At 40.9% G+C, this 25270-nt stretch overlaps 1 protein-coding gene across 1 annotated transcript in view; it reads left to right on the top strand.

The window, feature by feature from the left end:
• The window catches only part of ATG7 (autophagy related 7), a 78658-nt gene extending 55462 nt beyond the window's left edge, over nucleotides 1-23196 (top strand). The window contains exon 19 of the mRNA XM_041427561.1: nucleotides 21825-23196. Coding sequence (XP_041283495.1) covers nucleotides 21825-21857 — 33 coding nt within the window. The 3' untranslated portion in view covers nucleotides 21858-23196. The remainder of the gene's footprint in view (nucleotides 1-21824) is intronic.
• The last annotated feature ends 2074 nt before the right edge of the window (nucleotides 23197-25270 follow it).

Below are 25270 nucleotides of genomic sequence, written 5' to 3'. Positions count from 1 at the left end.
GATGGAATTCTTTGTATTCTTGGTTTTATTTTGTAGAGATTCATCTGTGGCTCTGGGTTAGGTAAGATGCTGACCAAAACTGAGTGTATTAAAATATATTTGCACATGGAAACTCAAGCTTTTGTTGTGTGTGGTGGTTTGAAAATTAACAGGGAAAAGCTTCTCTGAAAAGTGCTGGATTTTGGAAGTATTTCTGCTGTCATGCTGTCTTTGTTTTATTTGTCTTAAATAGAAAAATATATAGCAGTCAGGGAATGGTTCTTTATTGTGTCCAAGTTGTCTTTTGAGGGATTTTAATAATTAAGCAAGGGAGATATTTTAATATTAAAAAAAAAAATCAAATTTTACTGTAAAAATACTCTTTGTCTTAAATAGAAAAATATATAGCAGTCAGGGAATGGTTCTTTATTGTGTCCAAGTTGTCTTTTGAGGGATTTTAATAATTAAGCAAGGGGGATATTTTAATATTAAAAAAAAACAAATTTTACTGTAAAAATACTCTTTTTATTTTTTTGCCAGGAGGAAAATAATCCTAAATTGAGAGGTGTCTATAGCTTGTTTGGACTTGTCAGTCTTAACTAAATAAAACAACCTCTAAACTGTTTGGTTTGACTGAAATTTTCCTCATAGTTAATAAAGCAAGGTTACACCTGTGCATTGTTTCCTTTGGTCTAAGCTTTGTAATGATGTTGTTTAGAGGGAAGTCATGGCCTTGAATTGGTGTTGAAACCTGATTTCTGACTGAGGTTCAACTTAAAAGGGGCAATTTACAGGACAGGCTTCACTTGTGTCAGGCGGAATAAAAATCACTCTGCTGTTGTGAATAAAAAAACTTTAGTCGTAAATATTTGTGATTTTACAAAGCAGAAGTTTTGAGTTTTGTTCCCAGGAGCGTGGTGAGGTTTTGATTTTAAATTTCCAGTGCCAGCAGAGTGGTCTTCATTCGGAGGGAACTTCATAGGGTCCTGAGGAATGGGTTTGGGTTTAAAAGTGATTTCATTCCACACTTTCGTACTTTTATCTAATTTAAATTAATTTTAAATAATCCTGTAATTAAGGCACTGCACTGGAACACATCATTTCTATCTTTCTAAGCAGCAAACTCTGTCAGGGGTGGGGAAGCAAAAAGGTGAAGACAGTGACATTATCCCCGGGGAGAAAGTTTCCATAGGATGAGTTTCCCATACAATAAATCACCTCCAGGTGTCCCTAACTTTTTTTTTTTTCTATAATTCTATACAAAATGCTAATATTTCTTGACATAATGAAAGATTTAAAGATTAATTAAGTATAAAAAGTTTCCATAGGATGAGTTTCCCATACAATAAATCACCTCCAGGTGTCCCTAACTTATTTTTTTCTATAATTCTATACAAAACACTAATATCTCTTGATATAATGAAAGATTTAAAGATGAATTAAGTATGGAGAATATGTGCTGAACTTTGTGCCTATAATGTAGACAGCAAGATGAGGAAATGATATTTATACAAATCTTGGAGCTTTCTAAAGACTGTAGAAATTGCAATTCTGGAGAATCAATGCATGTTAATAATCCAGAAAGAAAAAAGCAAAATGACAGGGAATGCTGGAGGTCATTCTTTTAAAAATGTGTTCCTGCAGGACCTCTCAGAACCCAGGAGTGCTCCTGCTGAGGATTTGCTTTCATTTGATCTTTTCACCTGTGCACTCTGCAAATGCATCAGATCGTGCAGGTGTGGAAAATGGTTGCTGCCTTTTCCCTTTCCCCTGGAAGCCTTCAGCTGTCCTTACAGCTCAGCTTCTCATTCTGTCTGTGATTCTAAAAAAACCTGGGAAACAGCAAATTGTTCTAGTATGTGGTAAAAACAAAAGGACATGGTGGGAACCAGCACCATGGAATAAATTATTTTCCACCCTAATTAGTACTCAGGACTCTCTTAGAAAGTATTGCTAATAACACCCTCGGCTTTTTTTGTGTGTGTGTTTTCTTGTTTTTCATTGGAGCAATAGAAGCAGTTTTTGGAAAAATAAATTTCATAGCTTATCTTGAGGAGGATTCTTTCTCCAGGGGAAAACCTTGCTAAGTTCATGAACTTCTTCCAATGGTAGGATTAAGATCTTGCTGGGCCAGATTTATCAAAGACGTTATTCCATGAGCGAAGCTGAGAAGCTGAGCGGTGTTTCAGTCCTGCTGAGTCTTCACAAGCTCCTGGGTTGAATGCTTGCAGGAACAGGAATGTTGGCTCCCTCAAGGTGGGGAGCATGTCAGTTCCTCTGCCAAGCACCGTGCATTTCAGCTGCAAAAGAAATGCCAGATACTGGGATGTGTCTGGGAGGCTGCAAATAAATATTTGAATTGGCCATGTCTTTAAAATGCATTTCAATTGATTTTATTAAGGCTGGCATCCTTCCAGAAGTGCTGAACAAACACTTTGGGATCCCATCCTTCATCAGTGAGATAAATGCCAAAATTCTGGCTGACTTCAAAGGGAGCAGAATGAAGATCTCAGTCCCCAAAGACACAGTGTGATTTTTATCTCCTGAGCAGGAGGGTCATGTGGCAGGGGTTGTTTGACAGGCAGGAATCAGGACCTGCAGGGAGGGGAATGATTCCTCAGTGTTCCAATCACTGCAGGCACGTGGAGCCTGGGCTCAGCCTGGTTTGAGCCTGGTTTTAAAGGTGGTTTCTCTCTTTAGATGTGTTGTTAAGGATGTAACAGCTTGCACTGAGCAAGAAAATTCCTTCAGTGATCCAATTATCCAAATGATTGCTTGCTTCAATCTTTTATAATCTGATTTTTCAGCTGGAGTTGATGACGTGGAACAGTGGATGTCCTACAGCAGTGGCAGGCAAGGAGTGAGCCCAGCAGGGTTGGCAGGGAGGGAAATCCCTTGTAGCAGGGAAGGAAATAGCCTTGTAGTAGGGAGGGAAATCCCTTGTATTAGGAGCAGTGAGTAGCTGGAAAAACAAAACAACCTCTTGGTGTAGAATATTTACATGTCAAGGAAAAGCTGCAAAATCTGGGGTGGGGGCAGCTCTCTCATTTGCTCTGAGGCTGTTTGACCACACAGCTCCATCCTCAGCCATCCCATTCCCTTTTTGCCTTTTAGGACTGCTGTTGGATTCTGTTTGGGTTTTATTCCTCCCAGCTCACCTTCCCGCTCCATTTCCCATCTTCCAGTCCCTCCAGGGAGGGCTTGGGGGCTCAAATTCAGTAGGGACTGGAGGGAATTGAGTGGTCAGGCCAAAAGGAGGAGTGTGAGCTCAGAGATCTGGTGGGATTGGTGACTTTGGGTTGATTTGGTGAGGATTGGTGGATTTGGGTTGATTTGGTGAGGATTAGTGGATTTGGGTGGATTTGGGCTGGTTTTGTGGGGATTTGTGGATGGCTTAATGGAAACTGTTTTGCTGTTCATAGCTGGATGCTTCTCCTATTCCAAGTAGCTTTTCATTCATCTTGAGACTCTTGGCTGTAAAACATTCTCTGGAAAATTTTAGATAAAAAGCCTAAATATAGCTCTTTGTTAACTTCCTCCTTCCAAATTCTCCACATCTCCTCTCCTGTGTCTTTCTCTTCTGAGTCAATGATGGCAGCTATGCCCATTTATAATTTTCTAATTTACACAGAATTTTCTTGCATTGTGCCAAGCCAGGCACCAGGGGTTTTTTAAGTTGCACTGATTGAGCTCATTATTTTTCCTTCTGCATGTTGCTGTTCACTACTCAGTTAATGCATGGAAGAAATTATCCATTTGAGAATCATGGATTGAAGAGAAAATTTTCACTAATTAACTCTATTATAAAACATTTAGGAACAGTTGTAACATTAGCAACAATAGTTAGGTCTCCCACAATGAATAACCTGCTTATTTTCTTGCATTTCAAAGTCAGAATATACAGATATTTGTGGAGAGGATGTGTGCAGCATCCCAAGACCCAACTCATGGTAAAGGTTTCTCCTTTTGATGGGTGGCTTCTTTCTAGGTCAACAAATAAACAAAAAATAAAAAGTATTCCTTTGAGCCAGAGATGGGAATTTCATTCAGCTGTGGAGACAGCTGATGTGCCTTGGGGCAAAATATGGGAAGAAACAGATGGCCATAAAAGGAGAAGCACTGGGGAATAAAATAATTGAAAATTCCAAGCATGAGTTTATAAATAAAATCTGTGGAAGCTTACTGTACATAAACAAAAATCCAAGGTAAGAATCCTGTATTTTTATTTGAATCTTAAAGGGAATAACGCAGGTAACTTGCTGGGTTTGCATTCAGAGTCTTGTTTTGGCTTTGTGCTCTGTGGAAAGTTTTGCCATGTTCCACAGGGATATGCACTTCATGTAAATAAAAAGTGTATTATTTTAAATTGAATCTTACCTGCTTTTGTCTGCAGGATGTTTTGACTGTGTTTGTTAGAGTGTTTTCTGCTCATAAAAATTAATAACAGCACGAGTCAAAACAGTTAAAAATTCAAATTGGCCTTGCAGTGTTGTGAACTCCCTTTGAATTTTGCAAATTCCTCAAACACATTCTCTGTGGGCCTTATAATGTCTGCAATTATGAATATTTCTCCTTAGGTAGGGGAATAATTCTTCAGCATGAAATAAGTGAGTGTTCAGACTTTCTATTCTGGCTCTTGGTGAAACACTTGTGTGCATCCAACCCTGGCTATTTTATGATTCTGTGATCTTGGTCATGATTTTAATTATTATATTTGAAAAGTCTTATTTGGGTGTAATTTGGATATTCCTGTGGGTCCCTTCCAACTCACAATATTCTGTGATTCTTGAGTACTGTGACAAGCCACTACAGCGTGTTGGGCTTGTGTGTCTGTCTGTCCCAAATTCTAATTTATGTGCTGTCAAAAAGGTATTTTCCTTCTGAAACTGAACTTCTGTTCACTCATTGAGCGGGGGGAAGAACCCCTGTGTGTAGGTCAGCATAAAACATTGCATTTTGGCTTCCTTCCAAGAAATGCTCTTTATTTCTTGGTTGATTGTTTCTTTCCAGTGTCTCTGAACGAGGCAAACCCTGATTAAAAGAGCACTGAGCACATATCAAAGGCGCAGAAGCATTTCTTCATTTTTGTGTCGTAAGAATAATTAGAACAAGTTTGATTTGCAACTGCTGCCAGAGCAACTCTTCCAGTCGGGTCAACTTGGAGAAGGTTAAAAATACGGTGGGATGAGCCTGGGCTTCAGCCAGGGAGGAAAATTCTGTTCCTGCTTGCCCAGCATGAGCGAGAGCTCCCTCCTGCCCCTCTTCTCCTTCTCCCCTCGCAGCCACGAGCACTCTGTCATGTTGACACTGGCACTGGAGCTGCCTTGCTTTGTGGAGAGAAGCACTTTTATCATTTCTAATACACAGCCTGGGGCCAAAACAGACAAAGCAATTTGGGAGGACGAGGTTCAGCAGGAGGCTGGAATTCCCATTGTGCGGCCCTTTGGGAATAGGAGGCTGGAGCAGGTTTTGATCAGTCACAAGTGATAAAAACTGCCCTGCTTGGTCAGCTGAGCTCCACTGGGGTAAGATGAGCTCTGGCCACCAGTCCTGGAACACAGCAATTGTGATCTGCTTTGTTAGAGCTGTCACAATTAACCCGTCGCCTTTAATCTGCTTCTTAAACTTCAAAAATCATAATATTCCCACATATCCCTTCAATAATCATAATATTTCTCATATATCACAATGTTTCAGATTGATTTATTTTGTTTAATCTACTTTCTTATACTTAAAAAATCATAATATTCCCATATATTCCAATATTTAAAACTCAGTTTGTTAATCTGGCTCTTAAACTTCAAAAATCATTGTATTCCCACATATTACAATATTTAAAACTCACTTATTTTCTTTAATCCAGTTCTTAAACTTCAAATACCATAATGTTCCCATATATCTCAATATTTAAAACTCACTTACTTTGTTTTATCTGATTCTTAAATTTCAAAAATCATAATATTCCCATATATCCCAATATTTAAAACTCACTTATTAGGTTGGGGTGGGGACGAGCTCGTGGCCACCAGTCCTTGAACACAATTGTGATCTGCTTTGTTAGAGCTGTCAGAATTAACCCATCTCCTTTAATCTGAACTTCAACAATCATAATATTCCCACATATCACAATATTTGAGATTCACTTCTTTTGTTTAATCCTGATCTTAAACTGCAATCATCATAATATTCCCCATCTATCACGTTTCAGATTGATTTATTTTGTTTAGTCTAGTTTCTTAAACTTAAAAAATCGTAATATTCCCATATATCCCAATATTTAAAAGTCACTTATTTTGTTCAATCCAGTTCTTAAATGTCAAAAATCATAGTATTCCCATATGTCACAATATTTAAAACTCACTTATTTTGTTTAATCCAGTTCTTAAACTTAATAAAAATCAGAATATTCCCATATATCACAATATTTGAGATTCACTTCTTTTGTTCCATCTGCTTCTTAAACTTCAAAAATCATAATATTCCCCATCTATCACAATGTTTCAGATTGACTTATTTTGTTTAATCTAGTTTCTTAAACTTAAAAAAATCATTATGTTCCCATATATCCCAATATTTAAAAGTCACTTATTTTGTTCAATCCAGTTCTTAAACTTTAGAAATCATTATATTGCCACATATCAGAGCATTTCTCAAAGGTGCTGGTCCTTTGGTGTGTTCCTTGCAGAGGAGTCAGTTCAGGGGTGCCCCATCCCGAGCTGCCTTTACGTGCAGGAGGATTTTGGGTGGCCCTGATACTTTTTCATCTCCAGGCTTTTCCCTTTTTTACCCCCATGTGTCTCTATCCCTGCAGGTTTTCTCTCCAGTGTTTTACCCATGTTTTGCACAAGGGGTTTTTTCATTCCAGCACCTCTTTGTCCTGCATGTTGTCAGTCACTGTGGGCTTCTCCATGTTTTGATCTGTGCATCTCGTGACCAAACTCTCAGCTTGTGTTAGAACTGATTTTATTTTATTTCAGTCTCTTTTGAGCTCTGTTCCCCAGCGCTGTCAGCGTTCTGACACCTTCCTTCTCCTGCAGGATGTTTCTACTCTGCAGTGATTTTAGAGCCCAGGCAATAAATCTTTCATCTCAGTTTCTATGAAACATTTCCAATAAATCTCCTTTAACTCATTTTCTCAGAGAGTGTCACCAATAATCAGACAACCTAAACATGTTTATCCTTCAGTCTCACTGCTGCATGATTTCATCCGTTTAGGTGCTGCCCTTTCTGAAGATGCTTCTAATTTCCCTTTTTTATGGATTGTAAATCAAAGTGACACCACAATTTTCTCAGAGTAACAAAAATTCCCTTTATTAATGTAATTGTGCCGTGGTGAATAAGTCAAGGAACACAATTGTATCCCATGATCCTGCTGGTCTGGTGTCCTTTGAGCTCTGTTCCAAACATGAAGAAATGCAACAGTTATCCCATTCCCCATTGTCTTTTAGTAACCCTTGACTCACTGCATAATTTTCCATAAGTTTTTATGGCACTTTTCATCTTTGCATGAACTTTTATAATTCTAGTGACTTGTTACTTGTGCTGCCTTTTGAGTGAATTGTTGGGATTTGACTTCTTTCTTTTGTTAGCAGCAGTGCCAGAATTTAAAAACCAGATTCCCCCCAATGAAATAATGGCATGTGCCTGCCCAGCTTTGTACTTGGGCTCCATATGAATTTGATTTCTCCTTGGTGTGGGAAAAGTTCTAGTCTGGAGATAAATCCCTTTTTGATTGGCTGCTCTAAATAAAGCAAACAGCAATTGTCTCTAAACTAATGGCACTGATGTTATCACTTGCCCAGATTAGAACTTGGAGACATTGATGGAGATAAATTTCTTTTATTGAACCTGATCTTTTAGGGTTTTTTGCTCGTGAAAAATAAATCCTCCTCAGTTCTTTAACGAGACATGAAGCCTAGCCATAGTTTTGTGTTCAGAAGGGATGAAGTTTAAAGTAAGTCTAAACTATTTATTAAACATATTTTATGTATTAATTAAGAATTTGGTAAAATAAATTGTGTCTGTATCGCATGCGAGGCTTAAAATTCTCCAGAATGCAAAATTAAGCTGAAGGGAAGAGTGGATATTTCCATATAAATATAAAAACACCAGCAGAATCAGTCCACCTGTGGTCATCCCATGCTCCCAATGAGACAGAGAGATCCAAACCAGTAAGATTTGTGTGCTAGTGTATCAGCACACAAATAATGTGTGTAATGTGCTAATTAGCACACCAATAATGTGTGTGATGTGCTAATATTAACTGTTTTGCTGGTCGAGGAACATGAGCCCAGCTTTGTGGAGCAGGAGGAGCTTTTGGCTAGTTTGGAACATGGATTAAAAACCTTGCTAGAATATTTTAGAAAGAATCCTGCTACCTGCTCCATCCTTTGAGCAATGAAGACAGCAGCTAGAATTCCTGTCCCAGTTTGATCTGTGGTCCTCAATGGGCACTGCAGCTCAGTTTGGAGATGTCTCCAAGCCATTCCTAAACTCAGAATCCCTCCTTGATTGTCCTTTCCCTGCTCCTTTGGGAGCTCCTGGGCACAGCTGCCTCCTGTGTCACCAGCTGTGTGGCCAGCCTGCCTGAGGGGGTTCTTAGATAGAAAAAAAAAAGGGTGGAAAAACAGCTTTGGAGAGCTGCTTGACCTGTGTGGAAAGACGCAGTGCAGATGTGTTGTAATATCTTCCCCCTGAGCAGACATGACTAAACAGACTTTGTCTGCTCCCAACAATTAAGGAGTTTGCAGGGCCCCATGCAAGTTCCAGCTTGCTCCCAACTGGGAGAGGAGTTTTTCTGTGTGCACAGATGTTTCAGCTGTTCATGGTCTCTTCATTGTGGGGTTTGCTCAAGAACTTTTAATTTTTCCAGCAGCACCTTAGTCTTCCCTGCCTGCCTCTGGATTTTTGGATTCCCTGGAAGCAGCACTTTGTACAGCCCAAAAGCAGGCCTTGCTTTATGGGAGAACAAAGCCAGAAAATCCAGTGCTGTTTGTTCCTGGCCACGGCAGCTTTCTGTCATCATGACTCACAGCAAGACCCTGAGAAGCTCTGCTCAGGTTTTATTTACTGTGGAGACTCCTGAGTGTGAGTCTGGAGCTCTGCAGTGACATCCCCAGGGTGCAGGCTGAGCCAGGGGCAGCTTTTGCACAATTAATAAGAGAAGGAGCAGGGAAATGACTAATTAAAGCTCAGACAGAAATAAATGAGGTGTTCCATGCTGGATGGGGTGATCACCTGGCTGCCCTGGCACTGAGGCTGTGGTTTGGAGGATCCTTCAGCTCTGAGGAGGGCTCACAGGCTGGACACGTGTAGCATTCACGTTCTCTGGAAAAATCCCTTCAGCCAGGATTTTTATCCTGGGAAGCTGAAAAGCCTCAGAGAAAAGGAAAACAATTCCTATCTCATTTACTTCTCCTGTGCTGTGCTCATGTGTGGAATGTGTTTGGAGATTATTTACCCACAGGTGATTGTTTCATTGCATTCTGCTGTGAATTGTTTTCACTCTTTGGCCAGTTGGGGCCAAGCTGTGTCAGGACTCTGCAAAGAGTCACAAGTTTTCATTACTATCTTTTTAGCCTTCTGTAAGTGTCCTTTCTGTATTCTTTAGTATAGTGTAGTACTCTTTAATATAATATAGTATTATAAAGTAATAAATTAACTTTGTAAGAACATGGAGTCAGATGCATCGTTCCACGAGGGCACCCTGCAAATACAATAGACACACACACAGGGATTTTGAGAAGGGCTTTGTGCCCTCACATCCCTCATCCCTCTGGCAATTGGAGCAGTTTTCTGGAGCCAATCTGAAATCCTGACTGCTCTTCATCCCAGAAAATTAAGCATGGAGATGCAAACCTGGGCGAGGATGGTTAAAGGCTGGGTGTTTTTGGTGTTGCTGGTTAATGTTATGGAACTTTTGTTGTTGTCGTTGGGATTTTAGTGGGGCTGCACGAAGGGATACAGAAGTTTCCATGAGCAGTTCCTTCCTTACATCGCCAGCCTCACTCTGAGCAATGTTGAAGTATCAGATCAGTGGGAAATGAGTACATCACACTAGGACAGCTTCATTTAGTCCCTCAGGAACCTTTTTGAACTAGAAAACAGCTCCTTGACTTCCAAACCAAGAATTACAAAGCATGGGTTTGTACTAATTATAGATTATTTATTTGTTGAAATCATTAGACAGCATGTGGTTAAATATTTGAATATGCTGTGTAGGTTTTTCAGCTGGAGTTTCACTACAGTGCATGCTGAGCAGCACGTGAAAAACAATTGCCACCCCTCTTTCCTATAGCAACCCCCTCTGACACCAGGAAATAAGCTTTAAAATAAAAAGATCCAGTTAAGATGCTAAAGCCACTGGAGGATTAAATTGTTCATGATAAATATGACTGACTCATTTGAGTAACATCATAATGGCAGCACAGCTTAACTTGTTTAATAACCTGAGTTATTACATTGATAGTTTGTCTTAGAGAAGGAAGAAATTGCTTTTTAAAAGGAGGTTATTCCTGTAGGTGAATTTTATGTGAGCAAGAAGATTCTTAAAGCTTGCTTTGTCTTAAAGAGAGCACTGATAGAGCTGTGATTTGTCAAAATCACCCCTGTAAACAACTTTATTCTCTCCATTACAGCTGTATGTGTCTGGAATAATTTATCAAGGTTGCCTGTGCTAGGTGTTGGTCACTCCAAACTTTTGTCTGTGGAAGAAACAGCTCATGACTTTAAAGATGAAGGCAAGCTTTGCTTCATCCTCACAATGCAAGTAAACTATATTAAATGTTGTGCAGAGGGGCAGAGAAGAATGTCTCTAATTCAGATTTAGCTCATTAGAAAATATCTTCTGCTACTCATGATAAAAAATGAAATGGGGAAAAGCAGCCATCCCTGATGTGGAGGAAATCAAAACCTCAGGTTTTAGTTGCAATATAACAATTTTATACAGTTTGAGAAGAAAGAACTTCAGTAGAATAATGATGCTTTTATTTATCACACCAGAAGAGAAATATGAGAGGTACATAGCAGCTCTTAAATAAATTTTGTGCTAAAGAAGTAGCACTTGAAAGGTTAATGCAGGAGGGAGATCTGGAAATACAAAATTCACTTTTCTGAGCTCCCAGTGAGGATGTTTGGGTGGAATCCTGCTCCTGGGAAAACTGTACTCTGTGTTGCATGTCTTTTGTGGGGATGTTTGGGTTGGGGTTTGGGTTTTTTTGAAGTCTCTGCATTGCACAACTGTTGAATGCAGCACTGGTGTTTTGCAAGAACGTTTCACTGAGCCAGGAAAAGGGATGTGGAGATTTGTGTGGAATCAGGGTGGGAATGAGGTGGTTCTGGAGCTGAACTTGGGATCCCTGGCAGTGCCCAAGGACAGGCTGGACAGGGCTTGGAGCAGCCTGGGACAGTGGAAATGTGCCTGCCCATGGCAGGGGTGGCACTGGGTGGGCTTTGAGGTCCCTCTCAATCCAAAGTATTCTGGGATTCTGTGATTCCAGAAGTGTAGTATGATTTTAAATGAGTATAAACCTGGTTTCGGGGGAGAAGGGGGAAATATATATATATGTAAATTTTATATATATATATATAAATATATAATTTATACAATATAAAATATAAATATATAATAATTATCATACTGTGACATAAAATATATGATGTATTGTATATACTGTCTGTTTTATATAATATATTTTATATATATATATATAAATATATAATTTATACAATATAAAATATAAATATATAATAATTATCATACTGTGACATAAAATATATGATGTATTGTTGGCACTGGATGGGCTTTGAGGTCCCTCTCAATCCAAAGTATTCTGGGATTCTGTGATTCCAGAAGTGTAGTATGATTTTAAATGAGTATAAACCTGGTTTCGGGGGAGAAGGGGGAAATATATATATATGTAAATTTTATATATATATATATAAATATATAATTTATACAATATAAAATATAAATATATAATAATTATCATACTGTGATATAAAATATATGTTGTATTGTATATACTGTCTGTTTTATATAATATATATTTTATATATATATATATATGTGTGTGTGTGTGTGTGTGTGCATGTGTAATGTATTTTTTGCATATTTTATTCTCTAAGAGCTGCTGGAGCCTGCTCCTCCTGGCACCAAATGGAGCTGGAATGGCAGTTCTGGGCTGGGTGCTCTGGGATGTGTCCCTGCTGAATGCTGATGCAGCCTGGAATCACATGGCATGAGAGGGAGGGAATTCCAGCAAGAGAGGGGTAGCCTGGAGGGCTCTGCACTGTTTGACCATTTTCTGTTTGAATTAAAACTCTTAATTGTTCAAAATTATTCAAAACAACCTCATAAGTGTATCCAGATCTTTCTTTGCAGGGGAAGAAGAGGTGAAGTGACAAAAATGAGATATTTAGGGTAACGTAGGTTTAGTGCCATGAATAAGTGAAGTTTGTTCTCATAGTACAGGAGATCTCTTCTTTGTTTTAGGATGAATTTTATCGCCAATCCATTGAACATCCCAGTTCTGAATTCCCATTCTGAATCCACTCTCACTCCACTTGCTGCCTGCATTCAGGTTTTAAAGCAGCTTCTCCCTCTCAGCTGGGCTCAGCGTGCTCTGTGACCCCAGAAACTCCTGGAGCTGCAGTCACACAACAGGCCAGAAGATGAAGGCTCCCCAGCTGGGGGAGCAGGGAGCTCAGATACAGGAGGAGCTCTTTGCCTTGTCAGCAGCTGGGAGCTCTGCTGGAGCACATCTGGGGCAGCCCCAGAGCTCCTGCGCCTGCTCCGTGGGGCTGCCGCTGGGCTTTGCTAAGCCTGGCTGAATCAGCCTGGAATAACAGGGCTGTTTTGGAGCTGGATCCCGCTGCAGGGGCTGTGTTTGTTCCTCTGAGGAGGTGCAGCAGCGTGGGTTTGGCTTGGGGTCACTGAACAGTTCAGTGCTCTCAGAGACACCAAATGGTTGGGGTGGTGATGGACTCTTTCAGCAGCTTTGGGAGGAGGTTCTGCCTCCATCAGGAGCTTGGGAGAACATTGCTGTGGTCCTGGGAATGAAAAACCAACAGCAGAGCAAGTGGGCACCCACTTTGTTACAGCAGGTCCGGAGAAAAATTCAAATTAAACAAGGTTTGATAGCTAGGACACAACCACTTGCAGACGATCTGTTAGTCCAGCAGATGTTGAAATTCTGTGGTCAGAAAATCAAAAGCAATTCTGAAAGGGCTTGCAGAATCCAGATCCCTGCAAGAGCCTCCAGGCCCAAAATCTCTGCACAGTCACATCAAAACTCTTGTTTGTTCCATTCCTGTACTGACTGAAGTGTCTCAGGAATAAATCTCACAGTTGGACCCAGGTTTTCAGCAGAATCTGGGTTGGACTTACGATTTTAAATCAGTACATGAGGTTTTGAGTGAATTGAGGCTGCTTCTGTTGTTTATTGATAATTGATTGTTAGTTTGTTGTTAATTTATTGATAATTTATTGGTAATTTATTACATGGGCCTAGCAAATGTTTCCAGAGCAGGGCAAGGTGCTTGCAGAGGTCTCTCATTGCTGAGGCACCTTCTGCTTTTTCAGGTTTTCCTGTCCATTTGTAACAAAACCAAACCAGAAACCTGAGCTGCCTGTTCTATTTCTAGAACATCATTACCTTACCTTTAATTACTGATTTTTTATTCTTCTTTGTGCTTTTCTACCAGCACTTGCAATTTTCTGGGTGATATTTATTTTGATAAAGCTGATGGGAAAAGTGACAGGATTGATCAGGAGGGAAACTGGCACGTAAGATTTTAAAACAAATGGATTTATCTCCCCTAAGTTTCTGAAGTATACAGCATGAAATAAATCTGAAAATCCAGTATCCTCTGAGCATTTAACACTGCAAACCTTGTTCTTTTATTCCCTCTATTCTTTTATTCTGTGTTCTTTTATTCCCTCTCTTCTTATTCCCTCTATTCTTTTATTCTGTGTTCTTTTATTCCCTCTCTTCTTATTCCCTCTATTCCCTCTTTTATTCCCTCCTATTCTTTTATTCTGAAAATTCATCTTTTCAGAAATTATTTTAGTCTCTAACTGTATGAAGAGCATTCCTCCTGTAAAAGAGGAGAGGAGGAAGTTTTCCCTACCTTCTTGCTGCCTCCTCCACAAGATAGAAATGTTGTGTACACAGCACATGTATCTCCATGGAAGCAGTGATGAGATTAGTGAGGTCACTGGGTAAATCCAAGTTTTCATGAATTCATATTTTGATTGCATTTCAAGTTTTCTGTTACTCATGTGTTACAGGCAGTGCATGAGGAGGAGGCTGGTGATACTAAAGCTCTGCACAAAATTCACATGTATGACATAACTGCATGTGGGACATGTGCTCATTTTGCCTGCCAAATGTTCTTTTCTGAAAATGGGAATTGAGCTGAAAAGGATCCCTGTTGTTGGGTTTGGAATTATTTACATAAATAATGGAACATTATACATGAATAATGTATATTTTGCTTGTGTTTGCCAGCTACACTTTTTGGGGATGAAGTGTGGTTGATCAAACTTGAAATGCTGAAACTTGACTCAGTCTGGGTTAGGTGACCTTCCAATGATGCTTTTTATTGATATAGGAATCTCTGTCTCATCTGAAAATGATCTGTGCTCTCCAATCACTAAAGCCTCGAGGATTTCTGTTAATTTTTTCCCTTGTAGAATTTGGGAGTTTTTTTTGCACAGAAGAGAAAGATTTGCCCAGTTCTCAGGGGCAATGTCCCCTCATGGTCTGATTTGCAGATGCCATTCCAAGTTCCTTCTCCCACCCAAAATCCTGATTCCATGGAGGCTGTTGGGATGGTTCCTCCCCTGCCTGGGCAGCCAGCGGAATTCCTGGAAATAAGAATTACCTGGCTTGAGTGAACAGAACTCCAGATTTCAGCATCTTTAAGCTGTTGGGAAGACTGGATGAGTGTGCAGGTCTTGCCAGGAGGGTGTTGTTCTGTCAGGGGCTCTGAAGAAGCATTGTGAGGATGATGATGGTGAGGAGGATGATGATGGCAATGATAAAAGACATATTTATGGATTTGTGGAAGCTGTGGGCTAATTTAACCAAGATGATCCTTGTTTCAAGAGATGATTTAAGTTTGGATGTAGAAATACTGGAGCAGGGCTCTTGGAGAGGCTGGGAAATCTCAGAAATGCTTAAAACTCAAAACTGGACAGACCATTCTGGAATTTGGGGTGGTGCTGTGACAGGAGCTGAGCACCCTGAGGCTCTGGGCCCTACTTTGGGTCAAGGGTGGACAAAATTATTTCCAGAGGTATCCTGGAGCTCAGGGAATCTCTGCCCCTTAAAGCACTGAGTGTCCCCTAAGTCCCATCTTGTATAATCTCTTCATTATTTCTGGATTGTTCACTCCTGCAGTTCAGTTGTGGAGTTAATCTGCTGCTCATTTTTAATCAATAGCTACCAAATGTTTGATTTTTATGACCTGGAATCTCATTTGGAGGCCTCTGACAGCAGTTCTGCATCACCTGGGAGTTAAAAAGATGCAGTGGGACATGGCAAATTCTGGATTTACAGCAAAACAAATACAGCAGATTCAAATGTAGGTGTAGAAATGGTTTCATTATTCTGAGATCCATTTCTGTATCCAATCCACAATTCCTGTACAAGCCTTGAAAGGAAATTTGCCTTTATATCTGTATTATCCATTTTTTGCAGGACTTGTAATTGTGATAAATGTAAACTCAGAGTTTTATTTTTAATGTCAAACCTGGGCACATCAAAGGGGGAAGGTGATGGAAGAATTCAAACATACACTATTAAATACTACAATGTTTTATTTTCATTCCAGTCAAAGGCTTTCTATCAGATTTAATCACTCCTATGACAGAATTTCCATTAATTGTGGCTTCCTTCAAGCACACATTCTCCTTGGACAGCTGCCTCTTGGTGCTAGTAAAATGAAGCTGGAAATCCCACCCAAAACAGAATAATGGCATCATCAGACGTGCTTGGGGGTGTGTTTATTTATTTTATATTCATTTTATTTATTTTCCCACTTGTTTGCAGTTTTTAAGACAATCTCCTTTTAGAGACTTTGCAGCAGCTCCAGGGCTGTGCCCTGAAAAATGCCCTTTTCAGCTCAAAGAGGAGAGAAATGGGGTTGGTGTTTGCTGCTGCTGTGCTTTGGGACTTTTCTTCCCTCATAAAACAAGGAACAATGGAAGGAAATCTGTCTGGGGCATTTTTATACCAGAAAAACCCCCGTGTGCATTTTTGTTTGTTTCTCTTTTTTTGTATTGTTTCGTTAATTGTTAGTCACGACCAAAAAAAATCCTTTTTGTGAATGTTTTCATGTCCTATTCTATGAATATCTGGGAAAAGTGCTTTAAACCCAGGAGGGACTGATTGGTGCTTGGTGCTGCTGCTTGTAGGTCTGCTTGGGACTGGAGATATTAAAAAGACTTTCTAGCTAAAGGTTTATTTGTAAATAAATATTCTCTGTGCTGTTTACTTGCCTTTTTCTGTTTTGTTATTAAAAACAGCTTTCAAAGCCCTTCAGGTACCAATTCTACAAGACATTTAGGCTTTAATGTCCCTCCCAACCTAAACCATTCTGTGCTTTTAAGTGTTGTACATGTATTTTTAAAAATTCATACAAGAGGAACTTGTAGAAGACCTGCTGTTTGCTGAGATTAAAATGAGAATCTCCATCACCCTGACTTTGCAAGCTGTGGCTCTGGGCTGAAAATACAGAATTTTGGAAAAGCTGGAAGGGCAAAACAAGCAGCAGTCAGGGCCACCAGCACTGAAAAAAAAACAAAAAAAGGTACAAGGTTGATGGACATGATTTTATTGCAAGGTAGTGAAGGGAAGTCTGGGGGGCAGAGACAGAAAAAGAGAATTTGTAGGGGTACAAGTGATGCCAGGGATTTGTCAGCCAGCTGGGATAGGGCCACTGTGTGCAGGGATCTGGGGAAATTATCCACCCTTTTCTGCACCTGCTGCTTAAATAAGGCAGCTTGAAGAAAGAAATGCAGTTTTTATAAGCCTTGGATTTGAATGTTTTTATGTGAATTTTTGTGTGTTTAAGTTTGGAATTGATGTGTCAGCAGAAGGATGACATATCTGATAGGTAAATATTCAGATTTTGGCCTGATTCTGGGTGTTGCTGAATTAGAGGAAGTGAGAAGGTAGTTTTGACAAAAAATTTGGGGGAATGACTGTGGGATGAGAAGGAGCAGAAGTGGATGCTTGCTGGAGTGCATTCTGCAGCTGCAGGCAACCAGAGAAGTCCTAAAGTGGGAAAATAATAAAGAGTGGCTGGGTGAGCAGCAGTTCTGGAGCTGTGCTGGTGGAAGCTCAGTTTGCAGGTACCAGGTGTTCCTGGGGAGGAAATGCAAGACTCAATTCCGTTGGATTTATTGAAAGTGCAGTCTGGAAAATCAGTCTGTGGGAAATCAATCAGTGGGAATGTGTGGGTTCCCCCCACCACAGTCTTCCTGTTATTTATGATTATATATATTCCTATTATTTGTTATTATTTATATATATTCTTGGCTCTTGGACAGTGAGGAGTGCCCTGAGCAGGCTGAGCAAAGCAAAATCTCCCCTTAATGCTCCCCCTTGGGGGTTCACCTGGGGCTTCTTTCCTCTGGGGATGGGGAGGGATTTGTTGAGTGTGGAAAACTCAGAGTGTGCTGGGCTTGAGGGAGGTGAGGGAAGGGCTCCCTGTGCAGAGGGAGAGATGAAAGGAGGCTGCTGAACTTTGTAATTACCCCTCAGTGTGTCTGCTCAGGCTGCAGGTTGGAGCTTGCAGGCGTTTCATGAATTTCAGGCTGCAGTTTGGGGCTGTTCCTGAAGGAGGGAATGGAGGGAATCCTGATGCCAGGGATGGAGCAGGTCCCACAGGGGTGCAGCAGCCTGGCCAGGTCACCTCAGCACATTCAGCCACACATGCACACTCGCAGGGGCGTTGAGCCAGATATCCACACTGCACAGTGATTTGGGCTGCCCAGAATGGTGATGAACCCTCTCTGTGGTAAACACAGAGCTAGAACATGCTTTACCTCATATCTGTCAAAAACTCACATTTTATTGCTGTAAAATAGCAAAAAGTTGCTTGAATGTGTTTTCAGTTCTTTAAAAATCCTGATTGTTTCTAAATGGTAGGGTGAGCTTTGATGGTTACTCAGTGAAGCCCTGTTCTCACGTGATCCTCAGCTGTGCTCTTCCACTGATGACACATTTCATTTTCAGCCTTTAGAATTTTACTCTTTACTCCCCACCATATGTGAAGCATTCATAACGCAGCAAACCCCGTGGTTTGCATAAAGAATCTCCTCCAGCTCCTCCTGAGCAGCGTGTTTTGCTCCATGTGTCTGTAAATCAGCCTCACTTGTGTGTAGAAAACAACTCGTGTGGGGCTGGCTTGGTTGGTTGGCAGTTTGGAGGCAAGAAGCTTCTCAGAATCCCCTCCAGGTGCATTTCTATTCTTGCAAGTTTATTTAGAAGATAAACAATCATTATCTGCTTGAATCACAGATGTTAATTGGAAGATGCAAAGCCTGGCTGGGGGAGCACCAGTTTTGGAGCTGTTGTTGTGGAAATTCAGTTTGCAGGTGTTCCTGTGCTAGGGAGGAAATGCAATTCCATTGGATTTGCTGAAGGTGCAGTCTGGAGCTGTGGAAAATCAATCTGTGGGAATTTGTGGCTTTCCCCCCCACCTCATTCTTCCTATTATTGCTGAAAATTAGAGTTGGACTTGCAAGAAAACAAGTGTGGGAATCCTTCCCTTCTCCTGAATAGCCATCATTTGCATGTGAAATTTAAGAAGCTCTCCAAAGGAGCTTGAATGGAAGAGCAGGTATTGGAAGGAGCAGGTGCATTCAGATAATCTGCCCAGGTTTGTGCAGCTGGGGTGGGGCTGGCAGCTGCTTCATTTTCTCCTCCTTCTCTGACTTCTCCTCTCTTTGCCTGGAGCTGTGTTTGGGTTTGCCTCACCCAGGTGTGCTGCAGGACAGAGGAGATGTGAAAAAATCCAAATTCACTGCTTGGTTTGGAAACCAGACTCTCTTGACAGTCATTTCACACATTGTCTTTCTTGGCTTTCTGTATTTTACTTCCTCTCTTGAAAGGTTCACTCTTTTGAAGTCATCCCCAGAGTTTGCACAGCCATCATCTATTAAAGTTTACACGTCATTTTTGAAAACATCTATTGCTCTGAGTCAGGAGCCTGTGATAATTTAGCTGTCAGTATTTCACACAACTTCCTTTGCACAATCCCATGGAGCTTGTTTTCTTGAAGTCAATTTGCAATTGTTAACTTCTGTATTGAATTTTTCTCTTTTGTTTTGGGTTTTCCTCTTTCCTCTACATGTGCTTTGTTAAGATACCTCTACTTTGTTCTTTCTAAACCCTTGTAAAGGGGACACAAAATGCTGTGCTGGGATTTTAGAAGTGTCCAAGGCCAAGTTGGATTTGGGTTGGAGCAATTTGGGATAGTGGAAGGTGTCCCTGGCCATGGAATAAAATCAGCTTTAAGTCCCTTTCAGCCCAAGCCATTCTATGGTTTAAAGGTTCTGAGGCTGCGTGAAGTGTAAACTGGCTTATAAAACTCTGTTCTCCTGGAGGGAAGATACTTTCAAAATCATTTAAAAATCACCCTCCTCAACCCAGGAAGTTTGAGTGTTGGTTAAGTACCTAGGAACCTCATTTTCAGTGTTTTTGTGAATATTTTTTGTTCAAAACCTCCTTTTTGTTCAGAGCCTCCTAGAAGAGAGCTGAGCTTTGGATAGGAGAGGTTTTCCTTGTCAGGGCTGCAGTCTGTGGGCTTTGTTTTCAGCCTCTGGGCTGGGGGACTGTCTGAGCTTGGGATTGCTGCTTTTCTCTGCCTTGAATCATACCCTAAACTCTATTTAAAGATTTTGGGTTTTGTATTTATTTTCCACATCCTTGACCCTGACTGGCGAGCTGGACATTTGTGTTTGCCTTGGCACGCTCTGAGCTGCTCATCTAGGGCAGGATGAAAACTCTTTTTTTTCCTTTTGTAAACAAACTGTTCCTCAGGATTTTCCATAAGGATTTACACCACCATTTTGTGCCTCTTCTAGGAACAGAGAAAACCTTGCCATTCCGAGTTTTCCTTTTACACAGCAGAGAAATGTTTGATTTTATGTCTTTCCCCAGGTTGGATTGGAAGAGCTTTTTTTCAGAACATTTTTAAATTCCAGAAGTAGTCCATTTTTTCCCTCTGAGGGTTTATTAAAGCTATAGGTCAATAGGCATTGTTGCCTGTCTAGAAAAGGGGTTATTTGTATTTTTTATTTGTCTACCCACTGCAGTGAGAACAGTGCCCCATTGTCCCAGGCACTGGGTGCATGTAAAATACTGCTTTGTGCCCTGAAGAATTTACAGCCTAAAGAGCTGTTCATGCTCTGCTGCCAGGGGGGCTGGATATATTTTAGTGGCCAGGATGTAAAATGAGAGAATAACTCAGCTGGCCACTTGATGCCAGCACACAAGTTGTGTTTTGGAACAGAGGAACTGAGTTTTATTTCCCCTGGGACAGAAATGCTGCTGCTCCTTTGGTCAGGGATTTCTGGGGGGTGTGCTCTGGAAAAATGGCATTTTTGTGCTTCCCCTCCAGACCACTTGTCATGTGTCATCTGCAGCACTCCACAAGTGTTGCAGATAATTTGGCAGGTGTGAAATGCTCCAGTCACAGATGCAGTTTCATGTGTCATAAGCTTGGTGTTGCTGGTATTAAATCCAGCTGGAGGCTCAGTACCCGTGTTAGTCCTGAGCTTAAACCCTGCCAGGTACAAAGAGGGGCTTTGCCATGAGCTAAACCTCTAAAATATCAGAAAAAAGTGGTTTAGGAGCATCCCTGTTTCTCAAGAAGGAAAAGCTTGGAGGATATAATGAGAATATTTTCTCCCCCCAGACACCTCTGCAAATCCCTGGTGTGAATTTCCGCCTCTGCACCTCCGTGTGCTCACAAGGACACCTGGATATTCTGGGAAAATACTCATTTTCCCCCCACCCCAGAACCATTTACTGGCCAAGGGCAAGTCAGAAAGTAAAAGCACAATGAAGGAAAAAAATGCTGTAGTTTAATTCTTTCTTAAGCAGTAGAAAGCCACAAATTCCCACATAACTTCTTGTCCTTAAGGTGCTGTTTATGAGATCTAATATCTAGGTGTAAAACGACCAACTAATTCTTCATCAATGTCTAGAATTTCTCTGCAGTGTTTAGTAAGATAAGCTGTTTATTAGAGGTGATTACTCACATGAGGTGTGTGCCAATGAGTCAGCAAACCAACCCAAAATGGCTGGGACTTCATCTGAGCCTCACTGTAAATGACAATGAATAGCAAATAGCCACATTTATTTATTGTCTGTAAATGGCTATTTGTTATTTATCTGTAAATGACAATAAATAGCAAATAACCAAATTGATTTCTTTTCTGTAAATGATAATAGACCAAATAACCAAAGTGACAAATGCTGAAAAGTAGATGTTGAAAATACCCCCAAGATTACCAAAAAAACCTATAAATGATAATAAATAGCAAAAAAAAAATTGATTTATTTTCTGTAAATGATAATAGACCAAATAGCCAAAGTGACAAATACTGGAAAGTAGATGTTAAAAATACCCCCAAGATGACAAATAATTATTGGTGTGTGGTTGTTAACAGCAGTGAAAAATACTGACTTTTCTGTAATGCTCCATTGGTGCTAGTCAGCAGTTCATAAAATGCTATTTATTATTGCTTTTAAACAGCAATGTGAATTTTTCAGTGTTTTAAGAACATATTTAAACTGCACAAGCTAAAATTCCTTTTTTTGTTGCAGATCTGGGACATGAGTGATGATGAAACAGTTTGAAATCAGGTGCTGAGGAGGAGGAGGATGCTCTGGAGTGCAGCCCTGCCTTTTATCTCTGCTTTGAGGAGTTAATGATTGCTTACCCCTCCTGGCTGCTGGAAAGACAAACAAACAGAACCCACGTTTTGCCATGAATAACTTCTCTGAAAAAGCAGTCTCTCATGGACAGAACTCACCATGTTTTCATTTTTATTGTGTAAATAACTGCAGCAATGTGCTTGTGTTCAAACCTGGTCTGTCTTTTTTTTTTGTGGGTTTTTTTTTCTTTTTTTTAAAGTTTCTAAATATGGCTTACATATAAAAAATGCTGCTTAAGTAATTCTGGGTGGTTTGTTTGGGCCGGGTTTTATTTTGCTTCTCAGTGGCCATGTCCAAGCAGCAATTCTGAATGGCTTTTTTCATCTCGCTCAGATTTGGGGCACTTCAGGTAGAATTTGTGAAGATTGAGCACTTTCTGCTCTTGGGAGTTAAATTGAGTGTTTAAAGGTGGGGAGGAGTGGGGAAGGAGCTGAACCTGCTGCCTCCACCACAGGAATTATTTGCAAACACGAATTTCAGGTGCAGTTGTTCTGGATGTGTCCATGGAGTTGTTACTCCCTGTGAAGATCCCATCTTTTCATGCTATGGAAACAAAGTGCTTTGACTGATTTTTGCCCAGGAAAGACCAAAATGCATTTATATCATGATTAGGCTCCCCTGAAGCTCAGGGAAGTCTCTGTTCTATGGTCAAAAATCACTTTAGGAGATCATTGATTCAGTCAAAACCTGTAGGGAAATGCTTCAGTGAAATGAGAAATTTGTTCTCTGACTTTGCTGTTCTTGGGTGTGGTCATGCAGAACCTTGCAGGTGTTCAAAAAGAGCAATTCTCTTTTCCTTTTTGGTTCATTGGATTTTTTCAAGTGGCTTAATAAGCAAAAACAGAAGTTTGAAAATCCTTGAGTTTAAAAAATAGCTTGAGAAAAATGGAGTTTTAAAATCTCACAGTACATTTTACTGCAAAATTGAAAGTGAATCTATTTGTCTTAACTCGGAATAGGTTTTAGAAGGAAATTTGAAATCCCTTTCATAGCTTTATATTGTGGGGTTTATGAGTAAACTCGCTTAGAAAAAATGCAAATCGCTTCATCTGCCATGCAGCCTCTTTTTCCCAGATATAGTATGAAAATTAGTTGGTCAATCCAATTATTTTAGTTCCTTCCTTAATATAAGCTCTGAAGATTTTTTTAGTAGAAAATTTCCCAGCTTCTCTCTCATGAGAACAAGTTCAGTCAGGTCAAAAATAGGCAACTCCCATCTTCTGATCAGAAATGATGTATTGAAACCTGCTGAGGTTTGCACCAAGTGTATAAAATAGCCATTATTGTCTAAAATAGCCATTATTGTCTAAAATAGCTATTATTTCTATTTATTTATTACCATAGTCATTATATTTACATCATTTCTTACCTAGGGGAATGTCTAGTTTAGGTAACTGAAGTGTAATATAAAAATATATATGAATGCAATATATTTTGAAAATCAGAGCTGGTAATCAGAGCAAATCATCTCTTGGTGGTCAGGCCCTGAAGGCTGAGACTGAAACCCTGAAATCTGCATTTTTAAAGCAGTGTAAATACATCATGGCTTTGCTGGCATGTTTTTAACCATGCCATAGTCCAGCTGGAGCCACGAGCTGGTGCCAGGAGAGTTTAAAGGGAATAATCTGCTTTTTTTATCTTTGGGAGCTGCTGACCGTGGAGTGTAAATGGCTCTGCAGTTTGGGGTTATCTAAGACTTGAAAGCTGCACATCTTTCTGAGCCTGGTAAACATTAATAATTGTTTTGAGTGCCTGAAACTCTGCCTGGGAGGTGTCTGTGCAGGGCAGGAAGGGTTCAGGCTCAGGGTTAGTGCCATGTGTCCTTCCCTCTGTCACTGCAGTGCCACCAGCTCTGCCAGGCTGGGCTCTTTCCTGGCCCTCTGCTCCCCTGATGTCCCTGATGTGCAGAACTCTTCACTCTGGCTTGGAATATCCTCCCTTGTCTGACTAAAATGTTGGTTCTGTTCTCCTTGTGGACCAGAATAGTTCTTGTTCCAGCAGAGCTGCTGGGATTGTTTCCTCACTGGGAAGGAAGGAGGAAAGCTTCCATGTCTGTGTTCTGGAAGCATTTGAGCTCTGGGTTTTGGTGTCCTGTCTTCCTTCTTTTCTTTTCCCTTTCCCTTTCCTTTCCTTTCCTTCCCTTTCCCTTTCCTCTCTCCCCACATCCCCAGTGCTGCAGGCTCCCTGCAGAGGGCTCTCAGTGACTCCCACATTCACCTCCATTCCCAGTCCATCTCCATTCCCAGTGGCAGACTTCCCCCACATTAGCAGGGAGGGATTCTCTAAAGCAGGCTGTTGGAAATTACTGCTTTTAATGAATTTCTGGGAATTTATTGAGTGAGAATCCATTCCAATGAATGAATGAATGTACATTCAAACACTAATGGCAGATGAACACATTTATTTGCTGCCTTGTGTGCACTTAGACAGGATTTCTGCCCAGAGCCCGGCTCCAGTGCTTGCTGTTTACTGGGACAAGCTAAACTCTCCTTTCTTCATGGAGGAGCTGGGATTTGAATGTTCTTGGTGCTGCCAGGAGCTCCTCCACCATGGCACCAGTGAAAAGTGCTGAATTTTCTCCACTGGTGCCAGCCAACAGTTCATAAAATGCTGTTGGTGATTCCTTTTAAACAGTAAATATAAACAATTAACAGTGGAGAACCTGAACTTCCACTGGAGGGCCCAGCCAGGGCTGTCCAGGTGTGAACCAAACCTGTTGGGAAGAGGGAATGAGCAGCCTCAAAGGATCCTGCTCACATTATTTCATTATCTAATAGGAATATACTGGCATTTTATGGCAGCCTGCAGCTGTGACACCCCTGTGCCTCATCTGGGGACATTTCATTCTGCTAGGAGGTCTCAGTGGAGAGCTCTGACACCGCTTCTGTGCTTGAGCATTAAAGAAACTGATGGAAGGAATGGCAGCTTCTGTTGTGATTTCCCACTTGTGCCAGCTGGAATTTTGCTTCTCCACCACCCCTGCAGTGTGTCCTGCTGGCTGGGGTTTAGAATTTGGGAACCACATCCATCAGAGTGAGGAGAGTGAGTTTCTGTGGGAGTTGCCTTCCCTGGAGCCCTGCTCCTTGGGGATGGATTTCCCTCAGGGACACCTGGGACTGTCCTGGTGCCACCACAGCCGTGGCCAGAGCCCTTCCCAGAGTGGCTGCTCTGAGTCTGGAGCCTTCAGCTCTGGGATATTTGCCCCAAAGTGCAAATCACACTGGGATGCAGGGAGGAGGGTCCGTGGTGGCCCAGACAGGTTGGTTGAGAAGGACCCACAGGAGTTCCATTCCCAGATGGCTCCCGAGAACCAAGGACATTCTGCCTCGGTAGAA

This window comes from Onychostruthus taczanowskii, unplaced genomic scaffold, assembly GCF_017590055.1.
Source record: "Onychostruthus taczanowskii isolate IOZ18803 unplaced genomic scaffold, ASM1759005v1 scaffold116, whole genome shotgun sequence".
Taxonomy (NCBI): Eukaryota; Metazoa; Chordata; class Aves; order Passeriformes; family Passeridae; genus Onychostruthus; species Onychostruthus taczanowskii.
This window is presented reverse-complemented; position numbering and strand designations above follow the sequence as displayed.